The 11953-nt window shown below is 49.4% G+C and overlaps 1 protein-coding gene across 5 annotated transcripts in view; it reads right to left on the bottom strand.

Moving 5' to 3' along the window:
• Positions 1-8463: 8463 nt before the first annotated feature.
• The window catches only part of Rem2 (RRAD and GEM like GTPase 2), a 7651-nt gene continuing 4161 nt past the window's right edge, over positions 8464-11953 (bottom strand). For 3 of the 5 annotated variants that reach the window (XM_023706947.1, XM_004646648.2, XM_023706949.1), the window contains exons 2-5: positions 10931-11272; positions 10632-10705; positions 9785-9992; positions 8464-9467 (exon numbers count right to left, since the gene is read on the bottom strand). In XM_023706947.1, the coding sequence (XP_023562715.1) occupies positions 9172-9467; positions 9785-9992; positions 10632-10705; positions 10931-11272 (920 nt within the window). In that variant the 3' untranslated portion in view covers positions 8464-9171. The remainder of the gene's footprint in view (positions 9468-9784; positions 9993-10631; positions 10706-10930; positions 11273-11953) is intronic. The other 2 variants (XM_023706945.1, XM_023706948.1) reach the window with 2 other exon arrangements.

The raw sequence follows: 11953 nt of genomic DNA, 5'->3' as shown, positions 1-11953 counted from the left end.
TAAGCGCTTCCCTGGCAAGCACCAGGGCCTGAGTTCAATCCCCAGTTCCGCAAAAAAAAAAAAAAAATCACCAAAAAAAAGACCCTATTCCACATTAGAGCCTGATGAGGCCACCATGAAGTATTTTTCATTATTGCTTTTCCTTGTACATACTAAATGTCTGTTGAATTAATTCTTATTAAAGAGTCAGAGTGAAGCTTTCCAAAAACTGTCTCTTCTAGCCTGCTTTCTCCAACCGCTTCATCTCTTCTTTCTCATCCAAAAGAAGATGCAGGTTTACTCTTTTTGGTGTTACCATGGTAGCCTGATACTTTCTGTCTAAAGTGTTGCTTGCCATTCACCAGAGACTGATGTCTCCATGGCAACCAGGTGAAGGCAATAGTGATGAGCTGGATATAGGGGAGAAATTCTGGTCTGAGAAGCTGTGTATCTGAATCTTCTTGCTGCAGACATTCTTTCTCCTACCTCCCAACTTTCACACTCTAAATCCAGAACTAGTTTGCTGTTGAGATTTGTGCCTGGTAGAAAAAGCTACGTGAATGTGAGGCAAAGTAGATCTATCAAGTTAAGTTGAGGAAGGGGCAAGGAAAGAGCTGATGAAAGACCACTTTTAAAGGCTGGATGAGTTCTATTAGCTGTTCCAGATGATCTGTTCTCAAGAACCGTTAAAAAGTTGGCTGGAGTTATTGGAGAGCCATTAGGCAGTTATTTTTGAGAGAATGGGTAGATGGATGAGGTGGTTGCAGACTGGAAAGGAGCCAGTCCCTGCGGGGTTGCCGAAAGGGGAAACAGTGACCTTGGAAATCAGACACTTGTCAAACTCTTGCCAGTGCTACAGAAAGCAGGAGAGCTTTACTCAGCTTTTTAAGCATCAGGAAGCCTACTTGTTTAGAATGAGGGGTACTGAGAATTAGCTTCCTCCTCTCAACCCTGGCTATAAGCAAGCTGTGGGGCCTTTCCCTGCTCGCAGAATGGCCACTCTGGAGCTGAGTGCACGGTGCAGGAACCTCTTACGTCACAAACTAGCTGAACAAGTGTGGCACTTCTTTTATCTACCTCAGACTGCTATAAAAAGAAGATGATGACAGTACCTAGCTCCCAGGCATGCTGTGAAGATCAAATGAGATGCTGAGCCTGGAGGGCTGAGGGCTCCTCATAGCTTGTGGTCATCGCTCCCATTCTTGTGGGTGCCTCCTCACTGGACTTTCTACCTGACCTCATTCTCTTCCCCAACTTCAGGGAATGCTCAAGAGTCTCCATGGGGAGAAGCAGTGGTGAAAATAAATTCTCATTGGTCCTGGGTTAAAGTCCCATTGCCATAAGGTCCTGTGTGACGTAAAACCAGCGTATGTTTTAGTAAAATAAATCTCAGCAGCCCACTCTCATTCATACAGTAGTTCTTGGGATTGAGCACAGGAGGAGCTACATCCCCAGCCCTTTTGTACGTTTTTATTTTGAGATGGGGTCTTGCTAAGCTTTAGTTTCCCAGAGTGCTGAGATTAGGGACAGAAGTCAACACAGCCAGCCCCCACGTACCCTGTATGCTGAGCCTCCGTCCGTAGTCAGATTACAGCCAGATGATTTTATAAATTCAAGGTGCAGCTCACTGAGGTATCAAGGTGCACAGTGGAGTGTTTCTTGTCTGACCTGGGAGGCAAATTCCCAGAGCACTGTGGTACTTTTTTTAAAAAAAATGTATTTGGTACAGGGTCTCACTACACAGCTCAGACTAGTAGTGATCCTCCTGTTTTCAGCCTCCCAGGCACTGGGATTACAAGTGTGTACCACCACACCCAGACTCAGTCACTGGGAGATCAAACCCCAGTCCCTGCACTTGCCTAAGCAGGTGCTTAGTCAACTGAGCTATCTCGCTGGCCCTTGTGGTACATTTTTTTTCACATTCTTTTTTTTTAATTAATTATTTATTTATTTTTATTTATTACATTTATTTATTGTGTGTGTGTGTGTGGCCAGCTCAGCCCACCAGGGGGCGGGGCTGGCTGGCATGTGGTGCTGGGGGATTGAACCGCGGTCCCTGTGCTTTGCCAAGCTTGTTTCAAGTAGGTGCTTTAGACCACTGAGCCATCTCTCCAGCCCCTGTGGTACATATTTTGGCATCCTTCCAAACCCTGCTACAGTCCTATAGCACATGCCTTTGTAGGTCTCCAGAACTGTGCCCTATCTTGGTCATTTCCCTTCTGAATGAGTACTTTAAATCAGCACAAGTCCTCTGCTAAAGATAAATTATAATCTCAACAATCAAATGGAAAACTACTACAGTAGGCACCTAGGCCTCCCCTTGCTGTCTCCCCTCAAATAACCAACCCTGGAAATGGCTTACCTGTGAGGGCCATGGGAAGCACGCTGGGTCCCTCGAGTGTAGTTTATGTTTGTATTTGCAGCATGGAACAGGCTCTGCATTTCTCAAGCTGCCTGGGTGCCCAAGTAAGGGGCCAGGACATAGTTTCAAAAAATGCTTTCCACTGTTTATTTGTGACCACTTGATGAATTGTAAGTCTTTGCTCTTTTATTTAGTTTTCATGTGTATCCTACAAGATAGGTACTTTGTTATTTTTATTTCATAGAACAGCATAGGTGATGAGGTTCAGAAAAGCCAAACCATTCAGGGTAACTCTAGCCAGGCATAGTGAGGTACACCTATAGTCTCAGCACTCTGGGAAGCTGAGGTAGGAAGACTGCAGGTTTGAATCCAGTCTGGAAAATTTTAGTGATTTAGTAAGACTCGATCTCAAAATTTTTAAAATGAATAAAGGGCAAGGGAAGTAGTTTAGTGAGAGTTCCACTGGGTTTCATCCCTAGTACTAAAAAAAAAAAAAAAAGTGACTTTGTCCACTGACCCTCCCTCAGGAAAATCCTGGGCTGGGAAGATAGCTTGGCAGCATAAATGCCTGCCTGGCCAGTGCAAGGGTCCAGGTTGGATTCCCTGGTTACCGAATGCTATGCTGGCCTGAGACCAGGCATGGTGGTTCATACCTATAATCCCAGAGCTGGGGAGGCTGAGACAGGATCATTATGAGTCCAAGCTGCGTAGTGAGACACTGTACCAAATAAATAAATAAAAGATTAAAAGAGGGAAAATACATCCTGAATGCTAATGGAAAATTCTGCAAGAGTGCTGTGAATTCACATTCGGTGTGATTAACAAGGCCACTGACCTGTGGAAGCCCTGACGTGAGTATTCAAATAAATGAAAAGAGCTAGTTAGTGGATTACCCTTCAGAAAGCCACCAATGTGGCAAAAGACCAAGAGCAGGCCGCTGTTGTCTGGGCTTTAGTCCTTGAGCTAATACAACTTTGCTGTTTTGTCAGGGATGGCCTTTTCCTCATCACGGAGGCGCCCGCCATGTCTCTTCCATGCATTTGCTCCTCCCGGAGTTTCGCCATTTGGACTGTTCCTGCCTTCATCTGTCTATAGCCTATATATGTTTCGAAGTTCAGTTCCTAAGATACAAATCTTCCAAGTGTATTTCTTCCACTCAGAATTTCTTTCTTTCTTTTTTTTTAGACAGGGTGTTACTGTGTAGTCCAGACTGGCCTCAAACTCACAGTGATCTCCCCTGCCTCAGCCTCCCAAGTGCTAGGATTATAGGCATGTGCCACCATGCCTGGCCCTCCACTCAGAATTTCTAGAGCACCTGATATGGCCTGCAGTTGGTCAGAACCCAGTCTAGCGTGCTGCAGTTTTACCTGTGCTATCCTTGTTACCACCTTTCCCTCTGCCCAGCTTCAGTGTGAATTACTTGAGGGGCAGGAACATTGTCAAGTACATATTTATTTTCTTCCTAGGGCCCAGGACAGTGCTTGCATACTGTGTAGGTTTTGTACTTGAGTGGAAAAAGTCTTTAAACATTTGTGGATGAAAGATAAAATGTCCATTAAAAAATTTAGTCAATATTGGTGTGGACTGAAACTGTTTAGGTAATAAAGAGAAGTGTGTGTGTGTGTGTGTGTGTGTGTGTGTGTGTGCACTTCCTGCACATACAGAGGATTGCTGCCCATGATGCTGGTGCCCCTGCAGAGGACAAAGTCCCTGTCTTAGTCTCTGGGGGAGGGTTAGACATAGCAGAGCCCAGAGCTGTGGAAGGCCCTCCTGCCTGGCTGCCTTGTGCTCTGGCCCTTCCTCCCCTGAGTGCACAACCTGGGAATGAGGAGGCCTTTCCAGGTGTGGTGGTGCACACCTGTAATCCCAACTCTGGCAGTTGAGGCAGGAGGATCCCTAGTTCACACCCAGTTTGGGCAATTTAGTGATTTAACAAGATCCTGTCTCAAAATTAAAAAAGGACTGGGATGGAGCTCAGTGCAAAGCCCCTGGGTTAAATCTATTTATAGTAGGGAATACAAAGGAGGCCCGGTGAGTAAAGGGGATCTGGGAGTACCAGAAAATGGGAAGGGAACACAGACCCTCAGCCACAGCTGCTCCGGTGAAGAGCAGCCCAGGAAACCATACCCGGCGGCTCAGGCTCCAGAGCCCTTCACTGGTCTCTCACTACTGCCCAGTGCAAAGGCCTTGGCCACAGGGAAGGTGAAGAGTTGCCTGCCTCTCAGAGAAGAATCACCCTGAAGTCTGGCAGGAGCTTGGCTGTGGCTTCCGTCTGTTCAGAGCTCTTCCCTGTAGGCGTCTGGAGGGAACGCACAGATGGGTGGGCTGATGGGACTGGATGGGGGAGGGAGGCTGGTGGTGTGTGGCTCCCCTCATGAGGGAAGTCCTGCTGCCATCTTCAGAGGCTGCACACATTTTAAGCTTCTGCAACATGAAAGGCACTGGGCCCTTCCTGTTCCTTATGCCTCTTCCCACTTTTGAGTCTTGGTGAATCCCTGCTGGAAACCTGCCCCCTTTATTAGTAGCCACAATAAAGAGAGAAAAAGCATCCAATGACAAATAACCCCCCCTTCTGTCATCTACATACTCAGTTCCCTTTCTGAGGGCAATTGCACCATCAATGGTTTGTAATTTGTCAGGCCATAGATACTTCTGACTGCCACAAAATTTGGGAACCCTATTCTTAGATAAATGATGACTACGTAAACGCATTAGATTGTATATACCATTTCCTGAGAATCACAGACCTCGTCTGGGCATGATGATGCAAGCCTGTAATCCTAGCTCTTGGGAGGCTGAGACAGGAAGATAGCAAACTGTAGTCCAGGCTGGACTATTGAGTAAGACATTGTCGAACAACCACATGTCCCACCTATAGACTGGAACTAAGGATCTCTGCCTGTACCCTACTTTTACCTTTACTATATCTCAGTATAAATTGTGGGTTGCCACACAAAAGGAAATGCAATGCTCCATTGTGGTGTGTGTGTGTGTGTGTGTGTGTGTGTGTGTGTGTACTGAGGATTATACCCAAGGATCTCTGAGCTGCATCTCTAGCCCTCCCTGCTTTTTAAAATTTTGAAACAGGATCTTATACTAAATTGCCCAGGCTGATCTTGAACTCACCATCCTCCTGCTTCACCCTTCCAAGTAGTTGGGCTATGTGCCACCACACCAAGTGTAGGTCCTGCGTGACACACGGGACACACATCCACAAAGCTGGTCCTGTATCTCACTCTTTGTGGGTCATCCACTGGCAACTTGATGGTGATGATGCTCATGCCTGTGCTGTATCTTGTCCAACTTTTTCTCAATTCCAGATGCTGATTTTTTCCCCTGGTACTGGGGACAGAACCCAGGGCTTTGCACATGTCAGGCAGGAGCGCCACTATTGCGCTACATCCCAAGTCCTTGTTCTCAATTTCTGACTCAACTGTTCAGGCTGCTCCTGAAACTCTCCATGGGGAGGTTCTCATGCACTCTCAAATTCCTCAGCTACCCTCATCACATACCTCTTCTACTCCCAAATCTGGTTCCTTACCTACTCCTACCACCTGCAACACTCTTTTAATTTGCATTACTGGGGACAGAAACCAGGGCCTTTGCACTGCATGACACCCCCAGGCCTTTTCTATTCTGAGAAGTTTGCTAAGTTGCCCATGCTGGGCTTGAGTTTGCAGTCCTCTTGCCTCAGTGTCATAGAGTGCTGAATTATAAGCATGTGCCAACACACCCTGCCCTTTCTCTCCTTTCACTCACCTACTCTTTTGCCAAGTCCCATCAGTACTGACTCTCAAGCCTATGCCTCCTTTCCTTTTTCACTGTCAACCCCTAGGATGGTCCTTTGTCACCTCCCATAGGTAGCACATTTACTGGCCCCTGAGCTCAGCTCCACAGACCTTTCCTCTGCAGCTCTACTCCATGCAAACCCCTCCCAGCCTTCTAAACCCAAGAGACCCTCCTGATTGTGTCACTTCCAATGTCAGAGACCTCCCCGGACTCTCACTGCCTACAGAGCGGAGGCACAGACTCCTTTGTCTGACATTTAAAGGCCTTTGTCGTGGGGCTCCAAGCCTTCTTTTCCATGCTCATCTTTAACTCCTCCTCTTCATGTGCCTGAGGTTTCAACCCAACTGCACAACCATCTGGTCCTCCTTGGCCCCATGTTTTCCTGCGTTTTAAAATTTGAACTGCCTTCCTTGGTTCTTGTCATGTTCCCCAGAGTTTACAGCTTACCTGTTCCACCACAGCATGTAATTTCTCCAGCCCTTCACCAGGGTCAACTGCACATGGTCCTGCCCACTGAGTCCTGCATCTCTTCTGCTCAACTCCCTTTTCTCCCCCCAATCCCTATTGGAAGGGAAGTCTCAGATGTAGGGCTAGTTAAAATCATTAAATGTCAGCCAGACAGGGAAATCAACCCCAGCTTTGTGGTTTACAGGGTGACCTCAGCCAAGCTTATTTTTTTTTTTTTTTTTTTTGCTGAACCAGGGATTGAACTCAGACCCTTGTACTTGCCAGGGAGGTACTTATTCTACTGAGCCATCTCCCTGGTCCCTTAAATGGCTTCATCCGATGTAAAATGAGTAGTAACACCTTACACAGTCTTTAAAGAACAAGAAAAAAAAAACAACAAAAAACCAAAAATAATAAAAAGAACAAGTAGGAGCTGGGGAGATAGCTCAGCAATCTAAGTGCTTGCCTGCCTGGCAAACACAAGGACCCAGGTTTGATCCATGGTACCACATGCCATGCTGATCCAGGAAGCCCACCGCCGACACCGGGCATGGTAGCACATGCATGTAATCCCACAGCTGGAGACAAGACAGGAGAATCACTATGAGTGCAAGCTGTGTCGTGAGACTGTGTACCAAATACCTATTTTTTATTTTTTATTTTTTTTTAATTTTATTTATTTATGTGTGTGTGTGTGTGTGTGTGGCCAGCTCAGCCCACCAGGGGGCGGGGCTGGCTGGCATGTGGTTCTGGGGGATTGAACCGTGGTCCCTGTGCTTTGTTAAGCTTGTTCTAAGTAGGTGCTTTAGACCACTGAGCCATCTCACCAGCCCCAAATACCTATTTTTTAAAAAAGATTTATTTGGTACAGGGTCTTGCTACACAGCTCACACTCATAGTGATCCTTCTGTTTTTAGCCTCCCCAGTGCTGGGATTATAGATGTGCGCCATCATTCCCTGTCTCAGTGGCCAGCTCAACACACCCAGGAGTGGGGCCCGTAGAGCATGTGGTGCTGGAGTTCAAACCCTGGTCCCTGCACTTACCTAAGCAGGTGCTTAGTCCGCAAATAAATCTTTAAAAAAGGAAGGAGGGGGAAAAAAAAGAACTAACAAAGCTAATGTATCCCTAGAGCCAGTGCCACTGTTCAGATCATCTCATAACCACCCATGTGGAGCTGGCCTCCTGGGCTCCTTTTCAAGTACAAGGACTCAGGAGTCTTGTCATTCATCATGAAGTTCTGGGAGCTGGTGAGAAAGAAGCCTGGCCCTGAGAAACGCACGTAACTGTCCTGGCTGTCTAGGGGTGAGAAGAGCTGCTGCCTCTGCTCCCTTTGTTCAAACTCAGGGCTCAGCTAGCAGCAGGCGTGGGCGTCCCCAGGGGAGGTAGTGACAGCTTCAGTGCTCACAGGGTTCTGCAGGTGACAGCTGGGACTATGGGGCCCTGCCAGCAGAGGTGCTAATAGACTCCATGATGCCCCAGCTAATGGGCTTCCCCAGTGGATATGGGCCCCAGAGAGAACCAGTTCAAGCCACAACTGAACAGTTCTGGAAGGCTGGTAGCCTCCAGATGAGGTGCAGCCTCGGCGCCTTAGCTGCTGCTCAATGACTTTCCAGCAGGCCTGTTTCTCTCCAAGCCTGTTCTCTCATCTGCAAATGGGCAAAGTGTCCTTGATTGTCTGTAAGAGTTCCCGGCCTGCTGGAACTACATCACTCCAGGATAAAGTTGCAGCGCTTCTCTAGGGATTAGGTTCCTTGCTCCTCTGGGCGCCCTGACTTTTCTCATAAGAACAGTGGCCACCCGCATCCATCCCTACCCTGGGAGCTCCAAAAACAGAAAGTCAAAGTGAACAGATGAAATAGAAAAATTATTTATTGAAAAGGGAAGGGGTGGTCCCTTGATGCTGCCTCCCAGGCCCTGGCCAAGGACTGCCACCTCTCTACTCTTCAGGCATTTAAAGGCAGAAACTCTGTTTACACTTTACTTTTAATAACCTTAAAGGGGAAGTGCCATTGTGGGACAGTAAATCGCAGAATTCAATCTCAAGAATAGCACTTCCAGCCCCTTCTTCTTAAGCACTAAAGGGCAAAGTGGGCCAGTGCGGGAGATAACAGCCAGGGCGTTTTCAGAAGTCTCTGGAACAGGATCTCCGTATCCTTACCTTTAAGACTATCTTAAAGGCGGACCGAGTACAACGGAGATCCTTTCTGTCCAGGAGTCTACCAAGCACTTTTCCAGCTACCATTTTTGAGAATTTCTTCACAGAAGTTAACAAGCGTTAAGAAAACAAAACAAAAACAAACAAACAAACAAACAAAACCCCACAAAACCTTCCAAGACTTTTTCTTTCTCACCCGACCACTCGACCACTCGCACGATACCTACATCCGCCCCTTCCACAGGCTCACGCCCCCAGCGGCGGCCATGGGAACGCTGTAATGGTGTGGCCACGCCCACTAGCCCCGCCCCTATGGTCACCCCAGAGCATCCTGGGAATTTTTGGTTTCCTAGACGGCCTCCACAAAAGAAGCCGGACGGGGCGGGGCGAGCGAGGGCGCGGTGGCCATGGCAACTGCTGTGGCCATGGCGACCGGGCTCAGAGCACTGAGAGGTCGTGACACGACCTGGAGCGCTGTTTGAAGAACTTGGCGTTGCGCGGCACCAGGTTGGCGAGGAATCGCTTGGCCTTCTTGGTTAGGCTCTCTCTGCGTGCAGGAGGCGTGGGGCCTTCTGGGCTGCCGGACTGTGGCTGCTGGCCCCCAACACGGCCTCGGCCCCGCCGAAGCCGGATCTGGCGCACCGCGCCCTCAAAGAGCTCCTGCGTGTTGTGATGCAGCGCAGCAGACGTCTCAATGTGCTTGCAGCTCAGCGTCCCGGCCAGGTGGCGGCCTTCTGTAGGAAGGGACCGGCTCAGGGTGGGCCTGTGCAGGTCCCAGAGTGCTGCGGGAAGAGGCTAGGAGTCGAGCGAAAAAGGATCCTACGGTGGGCGGTGGAGGAGCAAGGTGGAGGGTGTGAAGGGTCTTGGAGGAGAGATGTGGGCAAGCGAGAAAGGATGCCTGGGGCCCTAGGGGCGGGGTATAGGGACCATGACCTCTATGCCTGGGAGGTAAACGCAAGTGAGTTCTTGCACCAGTGCAGAAGGTAAGACCACTTTAAGGTGAGAGAGCCCCCTGGAGATCGCAAGTATGGGATAGGCTCAGGATACACACCCTCCAGTGTCACCTCCCTAGAGCGAGCCAGGTCGCTCTTGTTTCCCACGAGGATGACAGGTAGGTCGTGATGGGGCCTCCCTGCCCGGAGCCGAAGTAAGGTCTCTGGAACTTTGGAGAAGCTTCGTCGATCGGTGACTGAGAAGACGATGAGAAAGGCGTCCCCCGTCTGAAGGCAGTGGTCGCGCAGACACCCCCCTGCGTCCCCCTGCAGATGAGCAGAGAGCCGCGGAATGTTAGGTCTAGCACTGCATCTCACAGATGAGGAATCTAACTGTGAGAGAGGAGCCTCCTGCCTAGGACAGCAGAGTTAGTTAATGGCAGAATTTTCATACCCAGTGTGTTTGTGGAGGTAGAGGTTAATGTGAGCCCTGCAAGTGCCTGGGGGACTTGGGGACACAGGATCCTAGACTAGATTAGCCAGCCTATGCTGAAGCTCTTGATTCAGGAAAGGCTGCTATAGTAGCCTTTTGTGCAAATGCTCAGAAGTCCTCACTCTTTCCCCCTTCCTGATTACTCCAGAGCCATGAGCTCTTGTCACAGACACTTCCAGGCTGAAGAATTTGTGGATGGGGTTCGTTTGCCAAGGCTTGAAGCTGCAGGGCTTATCAAATTCAGATCCTGACTTTCTCCTGGGTTAGAAGATCCTGGAAAAAGTGGCTCTTTGGGCCATGGGCCATGTGATTGCATATTGGTATGGCCCTTTGCTCTCAGAGATGTTACAAATGAAAGGGCAGGTTCCAGTCTATTGAAACCAGGGCCTAGAGTCCTGCTAGTCTTCAGCAGACTGCTTCTCCCCAGGTGTCCCAGCCACATCACTTGCTTGCTGCCACATGCTAGTCCTCACCTGTTCCCAGATGTCATAAACAACTAACGTCACTTCCTCTTTATCCACTACGATGCGTCTCTCATAGGTGTCTTCTGTTGTGAAACAAAGGGAATAAAGCCCATTAGAATGCTCCTCGACACTCATGAGACCTGTTAACCAGGAACACCTCAGATTCCAGCACCAGAAAACCCCCTCCAGGGAGGCTGCCATAGAAAGCAGTGGAGAAACCTGTTTGGTTCTGGCCTCCAGAGGCTGCTCATGCCACATGCACATGGGTCCCTGAGTCCACTCAGCCCCTGCAGACCTTCCCCAAATACCTGTATCCTCCAGTTCATGAGCACTTTCTCCTTGGAGACCGCCAAAAGTGCCTGCTAGGGTGCTCTTGCCTACACCACTCTCCCCCACCAGCATGACTTTGAAGACTCCATCCTTTTGGGGAGGGGCTGCCTCTCCCGAGCCCAGGGAATCAGAAGAGCCAGAGGATGAGGCCTGAGGAGGCCAGTCAAGTTCATCTACAGCCTGAGCCCGCCGCAGTTGGTGCTTGTACGGCAGAGGCATACTGCCTCTTCGTCTGGGGGCTCCAGGGAGAGGGGGTGGCCCACTTTGGTCAAGCCCTGCTAACAGTTTCTCTGGCTTCTTCAGAAGTATGGAATCTGCTTCTAGAGTGCAAAGAAAAGGAAGCCATGAGTGGGATGTGCCCAGCCATCTGCAGAGGGCTCAGGCCAGGCTGCTCCAGTGTCAGGCCCAGCCACACCCTCTTAAAGCATGACCTAGAAGAAACAGAATCTTTGGCTCAACCTCTTACACTGAACACCCCCCACCCCCCGCCCAGAAACCTGCATCAAGAGCTTCCGAGGAGCAGACATAATGGCTTCTCCGTTGTGCTCCTAGTGTAAGCTGTGCAAAACATGCCCCAAGCAGAGAATACCTGTGTGCTGGCTCACAACCCACTCACACAGTCACTGAGAGAGGCACACCCCCGACTGGGTCTCCAGCCCTGGGGCTGGAGGAGACTTTCCTCCTTTCACTTTGGGGTCCTGCCTCCCGTTCTTGCATTGGCAATCCCCAGGCTGAGAAGGGGCACAAGGCATGAGGAACTGAAGCTGCTGCCCAGGTACTAGCAGCCTCAAAAACTTTGTGGGAAGCCTGTTCCAGCACTGTGTAAGATGATGTGTGTGTTGTTCTTTGTAGGTGGGTGTGTGTGTGAGAGGCTGCTTCCCTCAGCGCATGATTGTGAGAATCTTTCTGCATCCCTGGATGTCCCTGTGGATGCCAGAGAATATTGTGTTCGTGGAGAGGTAGAGGTGGAGAGAGACTCTGTGTGTGTGTGTGTGTGTGTG

The sequence above is a fragment of the Octodon degus genome, unplaced genomic scaffold, assembly GCF_000260255.1.
Source record: "Octodon degus isolate 3935 unplaced genomic scaffold, OctDeg1.0 scaffold00276, whole genome shotgun sequence".
NCBI lineage: Eukaryota > Metazoa > Chordata > Mammalia > Rodentia > Octodontidae > Octodon > Octodon degus.
The sequence above is the reverse complement of the archived record's forward strand: the minus strand, read 5'-3'. Positions and strand labels throughout refer to the sequence as shown.